The sequence below is a fragment of the Styela clava genome, chromosome 2 (assembly GCF_964204865.1).
Source record: "Styela clava chromosome 2, kaStyClav1.hap1.2, whole genome shotgun sequence".
Classification (NCBI taxonomy): Eukaryota; Metazoa; Chordata; class Ascidiacea; order Stolidobranchia; family Styelidae; genus Styela; species Styela clava.
This window is the reverse complement of record NC_135251.1, coordinates 17,697,224-17,717,174: the sequence shown is the minus strand read 5'-3', so window position 1 is coordinate 17,717,174 and position 19,951 is coordinate 17,697,224. Positions and strand designations below refer to the sequence as shown.

Here is a 19,951-nt window from a genome sequence, read left to right as displayed (position 1 = left end):
TATACTTCAGTACAACATTAATTGCTCTTACATGGGTAAAAATGCACATTGGTCAATTTACAGATGAATGTAAAAATTATTCAAGATTCTAAAAAACAATTTTAAAACCATTTGCGTTTTCGTCAAATTTAATCAATCTGCCTACAGGTCGCTGTAAAGGTAATATGTATCTTCAGTAATTTTCAGTTTTGTACAGACTTTCATTGGTTCAAATTACCACAACTCGAATATACATGTAAACAAACACCTTGCTTTCATTTTTATTTTATTAGTTTTAATTAAACATACTTCATTGAGAAAGTCTTGCTTTTTGCTGTTTCTATATATTTTCAGATAAAATAAATCAAATTTTGGAGACATACGAAAGGTGGTCACGTGCTGTTTACCCTGAAATTGCAAACCATAATTAGAAAGTAATAAACATAAAAGTAATCATATTTGCAGGTGACGAATGTGAGACAAAACACTGTTGCTTAATTGCAAATATCACTGAGTATTTAACCAAGCTCCAAGTCCATGGAACTGAAACAAATAACTGGTTGACTATTCCCAAACCCGATTTGAACTAGTAATGAGGCGTGGTTGATCTTACGGCAAAGTCGTTTTATCGGTTTCCTGCTCATCAGGAATGACTCATCTCATATAAGTGCATTTAATCATTTAGTTTATAGTTTATAAATATTTTATTTTAATCAAATTTCAATACTAGTAGAAAAATAGGTGAGGCGGCGAAGGTATGATTTGTATCTTGCCAGAAGACGGTTGATAATTTGAAAGGAATGACTTGGTCTTATACTGGATAATGTCCATGGGGGAAGCGGCACTGAAGAAAATATGTTCTGGTGATTATCAGAATAACGCGAGGTTTATGATACAAAAAATAAGGGAAATAGTCGTAATGCCAGTCTCTTCGTCACAGAGTGCAGGGTGACTTTCTCCGTTAGAAATCTGTCATTGACATGTTCGATTGTTCCCTCATCATAACCGTTCTGTATTTGATTGGTGCACAGTTCTGGTGAGAATTGCATTATTTGGAGAAATGATAAATGCTATCCGTGAGCTCTTTCGTGTGACCAACTATCATCCAGTTGCGCGCACGTTCTTCCGTCATCCATTAAGAAGTAATTATTTAAACAACCGCAGTTTGAGTTGCCGTAATCATCACAGCCGAAACATCTTTGGGTACAGTTGCATTCGTTCTAAAAAGTGTATTATGACATGTGCAGAATACAGGCCATATGTATAGAAGTGGTTTTAGTAGATATAGGATGACAAGATGTGTCGGTTTAGAAGCAGAGTCATGAAAGTTGGAAATTTTCACTTTGAATATGATTTTAAAAATAAAACTCGGACTTGCGACTTCCACTCGTTCGAAATTTCGATCTTAATTCCAGAACTGAAGCTCAAAAAAAGAAACTGATTTCTCTCCAACAAAAGTGCGAATATACTCCAACCCACACACTGCTCTGCCACTGGTATGATTAACGTTTAAACCACTCAATGATTTTATTCGAATCATCACTAATTGTTATTGTGCCCTGTTAAAGATAACTTCCCATTCTTTATGTTGTGACGGAAATTTATTTCCGTTAGCTATGTTTACTGGTCATTTAGGTATTAATCATGCGAGATGAGATAAAGTAACTGAAAGGTAATATTTTAATGGTATACATCCCACGTGCACACGAGTTTATACAAATGATTCACAGGTTATTGTGGACGATATGATAAACTCAGAGACCCACTCTGAAGTATTAAATTATATTTATCATTTGTTCTATTCTTGTATACTTACATTGGGGCAGTTATTGAGAGTCGATATAATCGGACCCATTTGCAAATCAACGGCTGATCTCTCAACCTCTCGTCTTCGTTTTCGAGAAGTAGGTGGTGGAGAACAAGACTAAAAATAACTCAAATACTATATAGAATATTTGTATAAATAAAAACAGTTGAGCGAAGTTAAATACGTATATTACTATTTTTAGAAATTCGTTTTAATTGAACTTCGTTTGAAAATAGCAAATTATATGTATCTAAACATGCCTTTATATATGATTGGAAGAGATAATTTTACTTTACTTAGTTTCCATAGAAGCACAGCTCACGTGGCTATAAATATCACTGAATTTAACGGTCTCTGGCAAAACTGGTCAACACTAATCAAGCTCATAGCTGACTGTTAAAACACATTCGCTTCCAATTTTTTTGTTGTAGTATACTGGGAATTATTTAATATTTTCGGTATTTTATAGCCTACCGTCAGGTTATGATGAAAATGCATTATTCTGTTATAATACTAACCTTATTATAACAAGGTAAATTATCCCACCGGTGAAGAATAATTTCACAATGAAGATGAAGTGAATTATCATCCGTATAAATATCTGGATTTAACCCACTCCATTTAAAAGAAGCGAAGCCGAAGCTCGCAGTTGTATTGACACAAGTACGCAGCTGTAGCGCGGCGTCCCTCGTCCCGGTACCGTTGTTCTCTTTTTCTGGGCACCTGTTTGAATAATTCGTCGTAACGTGCAAGTTTCAGGAACATGACCAAATTTAGGTTGCGATAAGCGTGATGTGAGTAAACTTGTATGTTGCCAAAGTAAATATTGAATAAATTGATTATGAAGCCTCAAAACAAGAGGCTGCACCGAGTCCCCGCGGGACACGGCATCAACCGTATATGGGGGTGAATACTCAATACTTTTTTTTAATAAAGTTACAAATATTTGAAAGGAAAGTGAAGAATACTGGGCTGAGAACTCCGTGTTAGGGAAACAGGCTTGTGCCTCTAGACCAGGGCTACTCAACTGTTGGACCGCGGTCCGAATCCGGACCTTTCGACCCTTCAATTTGGACCGCGCCTGCTTGTTTATTTTGGCAGCACAAGCATCGTTTTATAGATTCAGATGATTTTGATATTATTAACATACACAGAATGTAAAAATCTATGGGATGTTTTCCCGACCTTTGACCCCATAAAAATTCTCCCTATACTTTACTATTGCAAAATTTTGGATGCGTATTTTGCGAGTGTTTCCGAGAGTTGATGACACTTACAAACTGATTTACATGCTCAAAACCATTATTTTTATTGAAATATACAACGACGTGCCTCTTACACGCTCAATTAAGCATAGTCTATCGCAGCTTTCCCGGGACTCATTTTTGATTCTTGTAACTAAACTAAAGCTTATCGGAAGACATAATGACAATTACAATACCTCATTTACAACTAATTTTCAGAAACACAACCAAAAACTGACAAATATCACGCGAATCCGCAAAAACGAGGCTTGTTTACAGCCATGCTTGAATATCTATCTGTCTGAGCCAGTGGTTTTCAACCTTCTACTGACCGCGTACCACTTCACTGTTTTTTACTATGGCAGCGAACCACCGACGAAGCCCCTTTTCGGCGTGGGTAAAAAAAACACAAGGAACGTGCCGTGGGAGTTTTTGTATTTTATAATGTGGCACTACATTCTTTGTGGCGTAACACTCGAAACAGACAAAAACATGCCTATATCGCTACATTTAATAATGGGTAAGCGGGCGAGGGCGATCTCTAAAGACAAGGACTGGTGGCGCACCAGCGCTATGGACGTTTCCCCGACTATTGGCTACTAAAACATCAGCCCTATACTATACTATTGTAAAATTTATGCTTATTCTGGGAGTGTTTTGATGTGTTGGCGGCTTGGCGCTTCTAAACTGGTTTACGTGTTTGAAACCATCATTTTTATTGAAATTAACCAACCATGTGTCGTTTGCAGGTACTGATATAGCTAAGTTTAGCCTTGTTCATCGCAGCATTTGCGAGATTCGTTTTTATTTACTGCAACTAAAGTAGCTCCGCGGAAGACATAATGACAATTAAGTTATTTAATTCAGAAATATTTTCTTGAAACACTACTGAAAACTGACAAATATCACTCAAAACTACAAAAACGATGAAATGTTTGCAACCATGCTTGAATATCTGTTTGAGGGGCCGGGTGCAGGAATTACAATTTTTACGTGTGACGTCATTTTGACTTACTGCTGATTGGTTATGGTTACGGAAATAAACAAGGAAACTGATGCTCGGGGAAACATTCATAAACGTTGTTCAACGAATACATACAGTGAGGAAGATACAGCTTTGCCGGCATATTTTAGCCAACTGAAAGGTTAATTGTTGCAATAATTCAAAGTTGCTCGCGTACAACTTGAAGATCTCCCGCGTACCACAGGTTGAGAACCACTAGTCTGAGCGAACGAAGTGTCTGAGCGGCCTCAAAAATTTTAATTATTACGTCATCGTTGACTTTTTGCTGATTGGTCATTGTTACGGAAATAATTAAGGAAAACGAAACATCCATACAGTTGCCGTACTGGTACCGATTTGCGACATTTGTATCCATATTTGTAAGCCATTCATTGCTCTTGTATTTAATTAATAATGCATTTGAGTTTATTTTTTTTTTTATGAAATAAATTTTCTGAAATGTCCGGACCCCAGTAATTTTGAAGTTAAACGGACCTTTGGTGAAAATAGTTGAGTATCCCTGCTCTAGACAATATGATAGTTAATTTTAAATTCTCTCACCCTCCGTATACGACAAAATACGCGTATTCGTCCCCAATATTTGCTGTCGGAGTTATCCAACAGTCAAAAACCTGAATATATAAAATAAAATGATGGTAATATTGATTATTGATTTTTGATGGAAAGGTCTCAAGATCGCTTAAGTTTTTTTTGTTTGGTTGTACAGACATTGTGTTTGCCAGATTATGTCAATCTTTATTTCCAATTATATAAAGATATAAACTTCCTGTGTCTGCTTATTAACTTCCACCGGAGAGTTCAAAATATTTGATTTAATATGTTTAATCATTCTTACGTTTCTCTGCTCCAAAACAACCAATATATTTTTTATATATGAAAAGTACTACAGACATTTTCTTGTCGCTTCACGAACAGATGAATAGCATGTGCTTCTCCCCACGACAAATCAATATATATATATATATATATATATAAACGAATAGGCAGCCAGTGTGTAGCACAAAATGGTATTACTATATTTAAAAGTTAAATGTTTAGTTCATCATATTGAGTGTTACCTCAATAAAAATAGAATCGTCGCCGTCGTGGGAAAACCTAATCCAAATATTATCGGGTATCTCAACGGTTGCATTTTCGGCACTGTAAGGTATATGAAAATGAGAATCCTTGTACGCTTCCATTTTTACTTGGACTGGTTGCGAGTGCTCAGATAATTGAAATGATGCTGTTCTGAAATTATACAAAAAAATTGACCTAGCTTCAAACAACTAATATTCTAATAAAAAGTTATCTTCTACTCAGTTTGCATCCAATTCCAAACAAAACAGTAATTAACGTCTGGATATATATACAAGATGGTTGACCAATGAGCAAACATCGTATTTCGAGCACCATCCCACTAGCACAAATTCCCGTATTCTTCAGAACAAACGAGATTTCAGGCAATGCGAGAGGCGAGCAATAGCTTTGTATATATATATAATACCTTTTCACGCCAAGTTTGAGGCTTATTCTACAATTTGTCCCTGAGTATAATGGAAAACTTTGATACATTAATAAAATTCATTGATTAGAATCCATGATTTTACTGAAAATTTACGGTCCAAAATGAACAGTATGAATGATTTATATGGATAAGATCAGTACACTAAATGATGAAATGTGTTGATAAGAAGGTCTACATTTGAACTCATTTGGATCGAAATATACCTTGTCAATGTTTCCACAGCGAATGGAAGTGAAATAATTCCATTTGGATGTGAACAAGAAATATTGATATCAAGTTCAACGTGCCGGTCTATCATTGATACTGAATATAAATCTTCCGCTTCCATATTTCTTATAGCATATGTGTATGTCACGTGCGTTTCATTGTACTTGAGAAAATGTGAGATTAGAATTGATTAGAGATGAGAATTAGGAAAGCAATTGTATCGCTCTGATAACAATTATAACCATATTATGTTGTTTATCGCTAGTTCGGGAGTAAATTACCGAACGATATAGTGATTAACTGGAGGTCAATATCTTCTAGCAATCTTAATTAAGTTCTATTCTTTCTCACTTTGTAAAGCGCATTATGAAATGACAAAAATGGATAATTGTATTATACTCACGTCTTCGTGTGCCCAGCATCTATGCTTTGGAAAAGTGAAAACGGCAATTTTGTCATTCTTCCCATTTCTATTTTTAAGTTTTGGAAAACACTCCGGTGGCACAATTTCTGGATCTGTGTCCTTCGTGGGGTCGTTAATAAAAATTTCTTGAGCCACTACATATCCAAGATCAGCTAAACCGCAAGATTCTAAGCTAAAAAGTGAATATAATATGTTCATGAAATTACCCACACGATCAAATCCCTTATTGTGGGGGATAATCACATATATACTGTATATGGCCAATATTGAAATATTTGGTTTCCCGATGTACAACTTCACATTTTTGGGAAACCTCGCTTTTTTAATAGAATAAGCTAACAGAAAAAACGCCGAAGCAATATTCGAAAGGACATCCAAAAATGAAATTTTATGTTAATTCTGGCGAATTCCTGCTTTCATGGATCCCTTTATATTAACGATGATGAACACTATGACCAGAAGATTTGATAACAGTGTGTGATTAGCGTGCAGTGTTTATTTATTTCGTCTTACTTTAACGAGATCAAGGTATTTGTGGCTTTGTATCCAAAGCAGCACGATTAATATATATAATAATGTATTGAAATAACGTATGTACCTTATTGTAGTATTCTGTATTCCGCATGTGACGTTTATTCCAAGTATATTTGTAACAATGTTTTCCGAGGAAAAGTCAATATCTTTCGGAGGACATATGTTTGCTGTGTGAAAAACAACACAAAATTTAATTCGTTTAGTATAAGATAATCCTTTTACGCTCTGCGTATGAATAAATAATGTTCCTGTCGTGTCCTGTCTTTCTGCTCACGCAAATATATTTCTGTTAAGTTTTACTTGACCGACTCTTTTTCAGGCTATCATCAAACTAGTTAAAACATGAAAGTTATTTGAGCCGTTTGTAGGTTCTTTGTTTTTATAATAAGGATAATGATAACAAAAATTGAATAAAACAATGAAAAAATCGGTAGGCCTACTTACATGGCTTCAGTCCCAATTTCTTTGCTGCAAGTTTAGATGCAGGTTTCTGGAAAATAGAGTCATGTCGAATGCCGGTAGCGAACCTTGATGACCAACAATCACCGCATGAAGTACCGTCTTCAAAATCCAGAGTTTCAAAATATTCGTCGTTGTTATCCAGGTCGTCACAAGTGCAATCTCTACGCTTACCGGAAAATTTAACTTTGTGATATAAGAAGAGCAAGAGAGAGAGAAAGAGGATAGGAAAAATTGAGGAAAGATAAGCGAAAGAACGACAAAATGTGTGAATGATGTTGACTGACAAATATTCCATTTTTAGTTAATATTCAGTGCAGTAAATGTAACGATTACCGACAAAACCGACGCAAATTATTACATAAGGTAACTCACGGGCAGATCATGTCATACTGGATAAATTGTAGGAGATCGTCGATATCGGTAACCGTTAGGTCTTCATATTCCAAAGCAGTTATATTGAGATCACTTATAAACTCCGTTTCAAACTCGTTTACATCCACATCAGCGCAGCTGTCAGATTCATTGTATGGAGTGCCACTTGGATATTCTTGAACAATTAGGAAAGAAACACGAACTTGTGTAAAATTGATTAATCCGATACAATTATCGTGTGAATATGCAGTAATGCTATAGACCGCGAAGCAAACGATTAAATATCGCACGTGGTGGGGAAGTCATACGACCTTGAAATAAAACTGAGGTGCATAATTTTGCGCAATAAGCGTGAAAAGGAGTTTCGACTATACGGTACGGGGTTTCGACTGTATAAATGTTTCATCGTTCGACCACAGCCACGAGATTTTCAAAGATATAAATACAAATGGACGTAGCTAGAATATGATATGTAGTGTCACCAGTAAATTGGAGACAGCCTTGCATATAGAGTACTGCCTAGGCAAACCTTAAACCAATTATATTTTTGTATCATTACTTATCGATCTTAAGATCGGTAAATATGTTGATAGGTATTTACTTATCGATCTTAAGATCGGTAAGTATGTTTATAGGTATTTGTCTGTTTGTTTGTTTGTTTGTCTGTTAGATACACGCGATATCTCACGAAAGCGAGGTTGAATCTGCTCCAAGATTTGCATGTACATTCATCATAGTTCGGAACAGAAGCCTATTGGTTTTCGATGAATTATGTCGTATAATTAGCGAGTTATTATTCAATTAGTGATGGGACACACGGTGTCACTATGGAGTAAGAGCGCTGTTTTGGGGGATCCCCTAACCTCCAAACGATAAGTCTATGGTCTCCGACCGATATTCTCGTTCTCATATTGGAACATCTCTAGCATAAGTTTATTTAATCTTCCGCCGGATACTGTACTCGAAACAGAATGATTAACAAACCTGTGATATTAAGAGATACCCCGTAATAGACTTCGTAGTAATCGATGACGCAATCTTGAGCTGCGCGGAAGGCAGGAGAATTTCCGTCAATAAACGTTGCCAGATTTGTCATCCAACATTCTACAGTGTCGTTCTCCCCTCTGTAGAAATTACCAAATTGACATTTTAATTTTTAAGACCCCGTTCCACGTCAAATATTCAATTTTAGTTTTTATCAGCGAGTAATTTGTATCCTAAAAATAAAACCGATTGTAACAACTTTGTCGTTATTCCTTTACCATTCTGGATATCATCAATTCATATATGCTTGAATATTGAAGAATGTGAATAAAAACTTACTCGCAAATTGTGTTGTTGACCGATTCATACCAAGAACTATGAAATATGACAAAATTGATAGCGCCGACAAATGACTTTCCTGAATAAGATTCGTCTTCGGTTAGCTCGGTTTCCAAACAAACAGGGAAAAAGTCCTGCACTGTAAGGCTTGTATTACCAGCGATTTCTCTTTTCTTTTTTGTTCCATCAGGATTGGTAGATCGTTGTTTTTGGTGATAATCATTGTGGCAACCTGCGCAAAAAGGAGGGCGGTAAAATATATTTTGCGAAATACACGTCGTACCACAACATTCAGTAGACTACTTTTGATATAAATATAATATAAGTTCTCCGTTTTTCACAACCATATAGTTTGAAAAAGTTCATAAATTAGGGATATTGGCATTGTAAGCCTTTAATAATTTTGTTATACTGAGTCCTAATTGTTTCGGGTGGTATATCCGGTAATGTAATGATAGAAGTTGTTTGTTTGTGTGCTTTTTTGTAATTCGTCCGAGAGAAGTATTTACAAAATGACTGCGTGATTGAGAAAAGTCGCCGATTGTGATCAATCAACTTTTACCGCCGGTCCTTTCAAGACCAGTAATTAATTATCTGCGGCTTCCTTATTGGCTATTTAGACAAGACCCTGCAAAGTTGCTGAACATTAAACACACCTGAACTTTTCTGGCTCCCTCAAACTGAAAAAGGGGCTTCAGTTATCATTTTAAAATCAACTTTCGAAGTCACAGGTCATTTCATAAATAACACTGAACTCAAGAGAAAAAATGATAACATTTTTGCCTCCCGTCTATTAAATAATCTAAAATGTGCTTCAAGATAAACTTCCATGTTGAGAAATGCTGTTTATTTGTAAACATAAATGTTCTATACTATATATATTCAGAATCCAAATGTGGTGTAATTTAATTTAACGTTACCGTCGCATTTTGAAAAGAAAAATTGAGGGCTAGACCTAAAAAAATCACATGAACTCTTCGTCTTACTTGTAGCAAGTTCTGTAATCACTGCCAAAGCCATAAAACACAAACAACAGTATATGGTAAAGTTCGTCATGTCCGAAAGAGTTATTCTTCACGCTGCCTAGTAAAACAGTCCGATTTTATTTACCTTCGTACACTAAATTAACGATAACATATGACAAAACAAATTCCGGTTTACGTTGGAGAAAAACGATTGGAATGCATCATCACTTGCATCGAATTCCCTTTCTATACATCCCCTGATCACGTTTGATTGATCACTTCTGAACGTCATATACGTGTATAATACGAGCTTTATACATGGCCAGCAACACAGAGACGATTTGAGTCAAAATCGTCATACCGTTTTGTGATGACGTTTTAAATCCAGCTATACCTTTTCCGCGACCTGTAATAATTGGATTGTGGGAAATCTTAGATGGTGCTACGGATATGTTATAAATATATAGCGTAAATGTGAGGAAACACATAGCATTTGTTTACAATAATGATAGTAATCATGTCAATCTTTGTAAACAGCGCACGGACAAAGCATGTCAAATGAATGAATCATTACATTCTGAAATCAATGCCACATAGAAACGACGAATTTGTATCAAAACTAATGGAGTTTCATTATTAACCTCTCTCTCAATCGGCGGTAAAAGCAGAGGAGTATGTCATGAAGAACATGAATCGTGTGTTAACAGCGTGGCCAAACATCACCGTAACCAGTGAACTGTATATATTTCCATAAAAGATCAAATGTTGCCAATTAGCATTGCAATTTATAAATGTCTTACCGACAGCTCAAGTGAATAATAGCACATCGCATAAATCTAATTGTGAGCTCCAACTCCAATTTAAAATAAAACCATCTGATATCTAACCATTTTCATTCACACGTGAGTTGTGTTGTTAACTGGAACTGTTCATGACTACCACCGAAGACCTGGACTCAGGTTTGCCAGATCCCAGTGATCAAAAAAAGCCAAATCAAGACTAAAAAAAGCCAGAAAAAGCCAACAATTTTACCAAGTTAAAAATCTCCATGATTAGTCAGATTTTAAGCCCTTGGCAACGTACTGATGATGATGAAGACGTAAAGCCATCATGTCATTCAGTGAGGCACACAAATAGAAAGTAAAGTTCCTATAGAACTGTAGAAGGTGAAATAAATATCAAGTGGACAGAATTATTTTACCATTCAATATATACAAGACAGGGTGCCGCTTCAGCATGTAATATACCTACATGTTTCTACTTAAACTTCTACCTTAAAAAATTCTCCCTATATTGTATCTTACTATAGAAATAATTTCACTTTTTAAATTTATAAATCATCAATTTTATTAAAAAATTATCTAACCCCGTGCCGCTCACAGGTGGACCACTGATATCCAATTCAGTAATTTTAGCGTAGTTAATCACATCGTTCGTGAGACTAAATTTTGATTACTGCAATTACAGAATTAAACTAGAGCTCACATAAATCATATCAGGCATAATGAAAATTGAGTTATACAATTACTTTTTGGAAACAGAGCCAAAAACTGACAAATAACACGCAAAACTATAGCAGAAACTGCAATTATTTCTTATTGGGTATGGTTAAAAGTTAATGTAACAAACACGGGAATCGATGCTCCAGGAAAGCCTGATGTTAAGTAGCTAAGTACAGGTTATAGGCTATTGTTCAGTTGTTACACACTAAATATTGTATTTCACATGATTTTAATAATAGACACTAGAATAGACCTGAAAAAAGTCAAAAATACGGCAAAAAGCCAAACGGAAATTCTGACGCCAAACGCGTTCGAAAAAAGCCAAAAATGGCAAATTTGGCGTTAAAAAAGCCAATATGGCAACCCTGCCTGGACTTCCCTCGACTGTTTGGCATCTCGAAGACCGACTCAGCGTCCCGCAATTACGTCGACAACATCACGGGACTCTTCGAGAGAAAAATAGGTCAGTGGATATGCACTTTTGCCGCCACCGAAAAACCCAACTCCAGCTGCCGCTAGCAATTCTTGCACGACACGAAGGGTCAAACAAGAGTTTCAGACGGTAATATTACGGTATCACTGCCAACCGAAGCACCAATCCGAATATCCGTTCGAGGGATACCGGGAGAAACGTCCTACAAAAAGGCTGTGGCTACAATTACTGCAGTGCAGGGTTGCCATATTGGCTTTTTAACGCCAAATTTGCCATTTTTGGCTTTTTTCAAACGCGTTTGGCGTCAGAATTTCCGTTTGACTTTTTGGCGTTTTTTTTTTTGGCTTTTTTCAAGTCTATTCTAGTGTCTATTATTAAAATCATATGAAATACAATATTTAGTGTGTAAAAACTGAACTATAGCCTATTACCTGTAGCCTACTTATCACAGTATTAGCTACTTAACATTAGAATCCCTGGAGCATCGATTTCCTTGTTTGTTACTTAACCATACCCAATAAGAAATAATTGCAGTTTCTGCAGCTGCTCAGACAGATGTTCGAGCAGGGTGTTAACATTGCCTCGTTTTTATATTTTTTGCGTGTTATTTGTCAGTTTTACGTTCTTTTTCCAAAAAATGGTTGTATAACTTAATTTTCATTATGCCTGATATGGTTTATGTGAGCTTCAGTTTAATTCTGCAATTGCAGTAACGATGTGATTAACTACGCTAAAATTACTGAATTAGATATCAGTGGTCAACCTGTGAGCGGCAGGGGGTTAGATAATTTTTTAATAAAATTGAGGGTTTATAAATTTTAAAAGTAAAAAAATATTCAATAGTAAAGTACGATATAGGGAGAATTTTTTAAGGTATATCACAAGTTTTAGTAGAAACATGTAGGTATATTAAATACTGACAGACTGAAGCGGCACCCTGTAGGCCTATTGTATATATTGAATGGTAAAATAATGCTGTCCGCTTGATATTTTACTTTCTACAGTCATATAGAAACTTTACTTTCTATTTGTGTGCCTCACTGAATGAACTGATGGCTCTACATCATTATCAGTACGTTGCCAAGGGCTTAAAATCTGACAAATTATGGGGCTTTTGTACTTAGTAAAATTGTTGGCTTTTTCTGGCTTTTTTTATGTCTTGATTTGGCTTTTTTGATCGCTGGGGTCTGGCAACCCTGCTGCAGTGCGGGAAAGTGGGCAACGCCATCAGAAACTGGTACAGAGGTACGACTATCTATAATGGCTATACTTCTTTTTTATAGAAAATTTCAAAAAGGACCGGTTACCGGATTACTTGATGATTGATGGAAAGAGTTGTAAGACGTACTTACCCCGAGAGTTGTATGTGCCAACCTGCGGAAGGTGCTTGAAGCCTGGTCACAATTTCATCGAATGTGAGAGCGATCCCGTTTGTCGCTATTGCAAAGAAATGGGGCATATTCTAAAGGATTGCCCATCTAAAGTATTTTCCAACACCTTCTGGATATACTTGGACCATACCAAGCCGAAGGCGAATGCAGACAACCAACCTACCTCAATCGGAATTACAAAGCAATAACATCCACAATGCTTCATAACCGGTTCCATTACATTTGAACCCACGTACATTTGAACCCATGACAATTGCACCTGTATGCTATTGCACCTATGGAATTTTTTTTGTTTCACGGATAGTTAAACCCATACTAACCCTAACCCATGGGTTTTAGCACCCGCATATAGATTGAACCCGTGGATATACGCATGTGTTCAAATGTACATGGGTTCAAATGTACGGTCACCTTCATAACCTGCAGCTACTTTAAACAACTCAACGGAATTACAAAATGACGCACAACCTAATACGGAAATTCCAGAATTACAAAGCACAGTCAACCCAAACGACTTACAACCTGTAACAACTCCAGAAAACTTCTCGCACAACACCACAACAAACAACAAGCAAAGCAATACGATACCAGAATCTGACCTCGTCTCGGAAGTATACACGAGTTCTCATCCTCCTCAAACTCCGGTGATCTAAAAAAAATAAGCAACTGGTCAGAGTGCGAAGATGCGGGAAGCGTTTTAAGCCTTCTATCAATACCGCCGAACCTACCGCTGCCCAAACCAACAAGCATTCGTCGAGATTGAAACAAACGTCGACAATAGGCAATACTCCTTTTCATCCTCCATTAAAAAGTAACCCGTATGTGAGAGTGATGGTGCACAACATCCAGGCTCCGGACATATCAACTTCTTCCGTCTTCAGCACCACACCTGATGAAACATCCTCTGCACAAGCAATTTTGAATATAATAAATCACAACCAAATACCTGGGACATAACTGAATCAAATCTCGACAAACCAGACTATGCAAATAAAAGAAGCCGCGAAGAAACGTCATCGGACTCCTCATTTTCAACTACCATGAAATTTGGACTAGCTGGCAAAAAGAAAAAGTAGTTGTTTGTAAGTAAATTCGGACCCAACAAATCAAATTTCTATACTCTGGACATTAATTTCGGTCTCTAAACATCACGAGTATAAAAATTTGCCCAGTTGATTGCATAAAACTCAACTTAGATTATACCATCCCACATATAGCGGATGTGATGAATGGAAGACTACCTCTTTATGTGGTATATAAAATGGTGATCTCTATGGCAAAGAGAATTGATCCGTAAAACTCCCGTCGGCATAGTCTGGGTATGAAGACATTTGGGCTGGATTCCAGATTTGTAGTTTCTGATCCGTAGTATAAAAAAAAAGGTAAGCGAAGAAGCAAAATGAGAATGAGTCGTCACGGTGATGTTAAATTCGGAATGAAACCTCCCCTACTATAATGTCGTCCGTCCTGTTGACATACACAGAATAGCAAAACTCAATTTCAAATTGGCATGATTACCTTCACAATAAAACAAAAAAAAAAACAGTTTGTTATTTAAAATTCGTTGTTATTTTTCCCCCCCGTTCTCTCCGGAATCCTGATCCGACTTTAACAATATCGCTGGTGTGGCATGTAAGATAAGGTTGACAACAATTACATCAAGACAATTCCAATTGCATATATTTTATTTCATCAAGTAGTAATTTTTGTCCATAATATAAAAAGCATAATCAAGTGCAGAATAAAGACAAGCAACAATACCGGTACATAACTACCCATATTGATTTGGCATCTATAGCAGGAAGCGGGTGGAAGAACAAAAATGGTATTTTCACAGTCTATAAAATATAGGAAAAATAGCTCAGGATATAAATTCTAAGGTAAAATCAATTACGATGATATTAATTTTCAGCCAGCGTGCACAACTAATAAAACAGTATAGTATGTAAGTTTTTTGCCAACAGACTGCAAGTAGTGTAGTTACTATATGAAGGTGATTTAATTGAATAATATGTCAATATGTCCATCATATTTTTTCATCTGTAATGCAATGGATGCAAAAAAAAATGAGATGAAAAAGTGAATGATATTTCATAAAGTTTTATAAAAAGTTGACTTTGTTTGTATTATGATTCAATTAAAAGTATTAAAAATAATTCTGCAACGCAAACCATTCGGTCTGGACAGTTATCCATTTTTAGCCAGCACTTGCAAATATACCATCAACATTTTAGAATAAGTAAACAATGTTGTTATAGAATCTTCATACTCGAACTTGATATTTTCGTGATGTGGGCTGTGATTTTCTTCTGCTGAAAATATGGTTGGAATCATAACATGAATGACATAACAAAAATAATAGTAGAAGTAAACACAGCATTACCCTTTTTTTCAGAATGAAGGACAAAAGAATGAGTTCTTTTGTATTTCACCACAAGATCTGCGGTGAAATGCAATAAAAAGTCCATAAAACGTATGGTTAGTTTTAGAAACAAAACAGACAGAAAAACAAACCATTTTTTTCGCATCCGTACTTAACTTTTTCAGCTATGTTTTTTTTTAATGATTTTTTCATGACATGAGGACACAATTATATATACATAATTCTGACACCTACTCTCCTTCACCAATCCTTCAATGAGATTTTGAAACAACTAATTCACACAGAGAACTTTGGTTTATTTAATGCTATAGTATAAACATTCATCATATTGTACCTTCTTGTATGAGAGTCACCAGAAGTTGATTTTACTCCTTTTTTGTCATTTTTAATTTCTGATTCTTTGGGTTTTAAAGTTAAATTTTTCAAGGAGCTAGCAGCGATCGTTTTCTCTCTGCGTGGTGGAAGAGGCAGTTGCCTATAAATGCAAGTACATAAAGTCTTAGAAGCTATGCACTATTTTCAAAAAAATATAAGCGTAGTCATTAAAATGTATAAGTAGAATAAGCTTGAGAAGTTTAATATTTTCTGATTTGAGCTTCCTTGGCATTCAATATCAGATACTGACTTCATATACCAGAACAACCACAAGTAAAGGATATAACCACATTGCGTGTCAAATAGGAAGAACTAAATTTATTGGACACTCTCAGGTGCTAACTTCAGCTATCACATTAGTGCTGTGAAGCATGTTCTTGAGAAGACATGACTTTTGTGCAAAGTCCTCTAGATTAGTGATTTTTTGGATACAATCATACACAAACACAAGTTCAAGTGTTGGATAAATTATTTTCATTTTTGTAGAAGTAAGAAATGTATGGCTTCTGTCTTATTTGGTGTATGTTCATGTTCAGTAAAACCAGCACCCCATTTTAAATTATTACATTATTTTATTCACAGTTAATATGAATTGTTAAAACCTACTTTGATCTTTCATATATTGAAGTAGCTGCTAATATGGGGTAAGAAAGTTGCGATCGTAAATCTTTTGTAAAGCGATCTAATTTCTTTTGGCCTTCCGAAGAACATATCTTTTGCATACTCATGTTAAATACCTGTATAAAAAATATGAAATAAATTACCACTGAGACTAAATAATATATACAGATAAACTATTATGATAATAAAGTGATGAAGATGCATATATTTAATTTACTAAATGCCTTTTTTGTTTGATATCGTACAGTATACAAAATTTAACCTAACAATTTGTTACAATGTCCAGGTTCCAAAATATACAATTTAATTGACTCATTGCTTGGCACTTAGTGCTAGGAGCACTCTTTTCATCGCACCTCAGATTATGAACGTACTTCTATATAGTATGAGCGTGACGATTGGACTCATCATCACTGCTGATCGGTTGCTGTACCCTCCATCATGTCTATGCATCTGAATTTTGAAGCCAATAGTAGCTCAACTATTCCTATCCCTGATGCGGACTGATAACGGGATAAGAGGCCGTGGTTCATCATAGGATAAGGCTACCTCTTATTTTCGCACACCCTAGATAAATATACAAATACCATGTGGAATAATTGGTTAAGATTATACACATAACACATCATGTTCTCCCTGGCAATTAGGAACGAAAAAGACTTCACCGTCCATATAATCCTTTCTTGACTGCATGAATCATGTGATATAGCTCCACCAAGACGAACCTTTTTCAGATTATGTCCATCTACGAATGATAAATTGGATATTATATAGTGAGTTGCACTTATATTTAGCCATCGTCATATGCAGTGTTGAGAAAAATATACTCAAAATGCATGAATTGGGACAATGGTTAAATTAAAAATTGGAAGCAAATATTTGCAAACATCGTTTTGAAACAGCAGTTGTTTTGCCATAAATCTTAGGAAAGATCTAATCATGACGATGTCATAATACAATGTTATATTGTATTTTACAACTCATGTCAGATTATAGCAAAATACATGAATAATTGAACTACTAAAATTAGGCCTCAACAACGTCACATTATATTTTTTCTGTCATGCATTAATAAGTATTGAACGAATATAGGATAAAAAAAATTCATGAAATACTTTACAAAAACATTATTAACAAAAAGAAACTCTGTGATCTACAAATCAACTCTACGATCAAAGTGTGGGTGGATAATTCATTAAAATTATATATAGCACTTACAATTAGCATATGCAGCATTGTAATTCTGAATAAGTTCGTTCAAGCTCTGAAAAATGAATGTAGTAGGGTGAGGTATTGCATGAACATCAGAAATAATAACACCCTTTCACAGTTTTTTTAAAGATGTAATTATCAATAGGGAGATGTGACATATGAGCATATAAAACTATGATATCAACATGTAAAATTATGGCTCCCAGATGAAATGATTTACAAGTAAGATTGGGGAAATTGAAGTATGACATTTTTAACATGTACCAAACAGTACAAAAGTAGCAATTTTATATTTAGTATGAGACTCTTAAGAACATAGTTATCACAACTTGTGATCTAACCAACTTCCAAGTTTTAACACAACATTGTGATAATTTTGACCAATGTTCTCACAATGAGCGTTATGGTATGATTTAATTCATTTTATTTTAAATTATCATTCAATACCACCATTTTAATTTTGATTTTTCACACAAAAAAATAAACAGTAAACATGAATTTGTCAACATTTTAACCATGAAAAATCAATCGTAAACTGATGCGATTGTGATCGTACAGATAAGTAAAAATAATAAAATACTATTCTGCTTTAGAAAACAAAGCTTACTCTAAACACCAAAGGTTTGTCCATCAAATCCTTGCGTCTGCTGATTCCCATTGCACCAAATTTTCCATTATAATACAATCCAAGTACAATGTGATAATATCGATTACCATCAAAAATTGATTTAAATCCTATTGGAAAACGTTCAACATTGGTGAGAGTGTTTGTCAAATATCTGAATGAAATTGTCTGATTAAATAATTGCAAATTATCTTAATATAACAAAAATTTGATATAAATAATATAAAGCATATACATTGCAAGTATCACAGCTTCCAAGCATTTTATTGGCAGCGCCTCTCTTGTCATTTCTCTGGCTGTGTCAAGCAATCCAGCTATAGGGCGATTTTTCCTAATTTCGAAAAATTGTGTTCCTGAACAGATAAACAATATATTTATTGCTTACATCATAGAAAGAGTCAAAAAGTGAAATAGGGGGCCACTGGGGCTGCAATTTTGAAGTATCCCAAAATTGCAATAAACATGTACTTTCAGAATATGAAACTGATGAAAATCTTTTCCCACAGTAATCTTGATACTACTTTTTCTATTATTTGAAATGGCTTTTGTGAAGGGCACAAATGATTTGTGAAATTGTGGAAAATACAATAAAAACAATTTATCAGCAAATTATCATAGATCATCATCTACAAATTATGATAGATTTTTACCTGTATGATTGTACTGTAATGCATTAATGTAATTCTGTTGTTGTCGAATTCTATGAAAAACCGAAGTCTGAGGATGCAAAGTTGGCAGAATGGGTGCTTGAACCTAGAGTGGAAAAAAAACACAAGATAACAATGACATGTATTCAATATAAGAATATTTAAATATTGATTTTTTCAGTAGTTGGAAAATTATTGTCTACCAAAACTACTTATAGATGAACAATTCATTTATTAATAATAATAAAGTCACTTCAGAGTTTTTAGGTTTTAATTCAAATTGAGTCGATCAGACAAAATTGTTAAGAATAAATATATAAATTGAGAATAATTATTACTTTGTAGATTAACAAATTCCCTAATTTATGCACTCACATGAATTTTGACGTCATCAGAATTGTTGATGCTTTCAATTTCAGATCGAGCATCCGGATATAATTTACAAGCGAATCTCCACATCCGATCCCATGTTTTTTTCTCTATGGGCAGTCCAGATTTATTCACATAAAAGGGGAAATTGTCCAGCTGGTCTTCATCATCAGAACCATATTCTTCTAGTTCATCGGTCATTGCCTCCACATTAAATGTAACTTTAGGTTTATGTGGTTTTGTTTTCCATTTTTCCTGTTTTTTTACTATGATTGGAAGCTGTCCTGAACGTGACATGAAAACTTTTTTAAATTTATGCAAAAGGACCTAACGCTACTGAGCTATGACACAAGTCTATGTGTGATTCTTTCTGTACAGGCATAACGTAACGCTGTACGGTACCGTAAACGCAGGTAACTTCGGATGGTTTATAACTTCGGATGAAATTTTCAATCGTTTATATCTCGACTAAATTACGTCATATTCTGCTTCTGGCAGTTTCTATAGAGAGTCCTTATATATCTTAATCTCTTATCATATTCAGT

General features: G+C 35.1%; 2 protein-coding genes across 4 annotated transcripts; both read right to left on the bottom strand.

Annotated features, from left to right (window-relative positions):
* Nucleotides 1-248: 248 nt before the first annotated feature.
* Nucleotides 249-14,488, bottom strand: LOC120335559 (alpha-tectorin-like). Of its 2 annotated transcripts, XM_078109940.1 has the most exons (16): nucleotides 13,903-14,488; nucleotides 13,774-13,823; nucleotides 13,136-13,220; nucleotides 9,994-10,254; nucleotides 8,884-9,115; nucleotides 8,545-8,684; nucleotides 7,561-7,735; nucleotides 7,171-7,349; nucleotides 6,791-6,893; nucleotides 6,172-6,364; nucleotides 5,765-5,931; nucleotides 5,113-5,284; nucleotides 4,595-4,665; nucleotides 2,305-2,509; nucleotides 1,796-1,903; nucleotides 249-1,199 (listed from the first exon to the last, which is right to left on the bottom strand). In XM_078109940.1, exons 6-16 carry the CDS (start codon nucleotides 8,654-8,656, stop codon nucleotides 1,050-1,052), a joined length of 1,635 nt encoding a protein of 544 aa, XP_077966066.1. In that variant the 5' UTR covers nucleotides 8,657-8,684; nucleotides 8,884-9,115; nucleotides 9,994-10,254; nucleotides 13,136-13,220; nucleotides 13,774-13,823; nucleotides 13,903-14,488; the 3' UTR covers nucleotides 249-1,049. The 2 variants fall into 2 exon arrangements, with proteins under 2 accessions (XP_077966066.1, XP_039259022.2); XM_039403088.2 differs by lacking the exons at nucleotides 13,136-13,220; nucleotides 13,774-13,823; nucleotides 13,903-14,488 and having other exon boundaries at nucleotides 9,870-10,003.
* Nucleotides 14,489-14,841: 353 nt separating this feature from the next.
* Nucleotides 14,842-19,806, bottom strand: LOC120335562 (tubulinyl-Tyr carboxypeptidase 1-like). Of its 2 annotated transcripts, none has more exons than XM_039403092.2 (9): nucleotides 19,413-19,806; nucleotides 19,041-19,143; nucleotides 18,626-18,743; nucleotides 18,373-18,544; nucleotides 17,772-17,817; nucleotides 17,219-17,298; nucleotides 16,539-16,669; nucleotides 15,892-16,032; nucleotides 14,842-15,486 (listed from the first exon to the last, which is right to left on the bottom strand). In XM_039403092.2, the coding sequence occupies exons 1-9, from the start codon at nucleotides 19,701-19,703 to the stop codon at nucleotides 15,438-15,440; spliced, it is 1,131 nt and encodes a 376-aa protein (XP_039259026.2). In that variant the 5' UTR covers nucleotides 19,704-19,806; the 3' UTR covers nucleotides 14,842-15,437. The 2 variants fall into 2 exon arrangements, with proteins under 2 accessions (XP_039259026.2, XP_039259027.2); XM_039403093.2 differs by having other exon boundaries at nucleotides 14,842-15,483.
* Nucleotides 19,807-19,951: the final 145 nt, after the last annotated feature.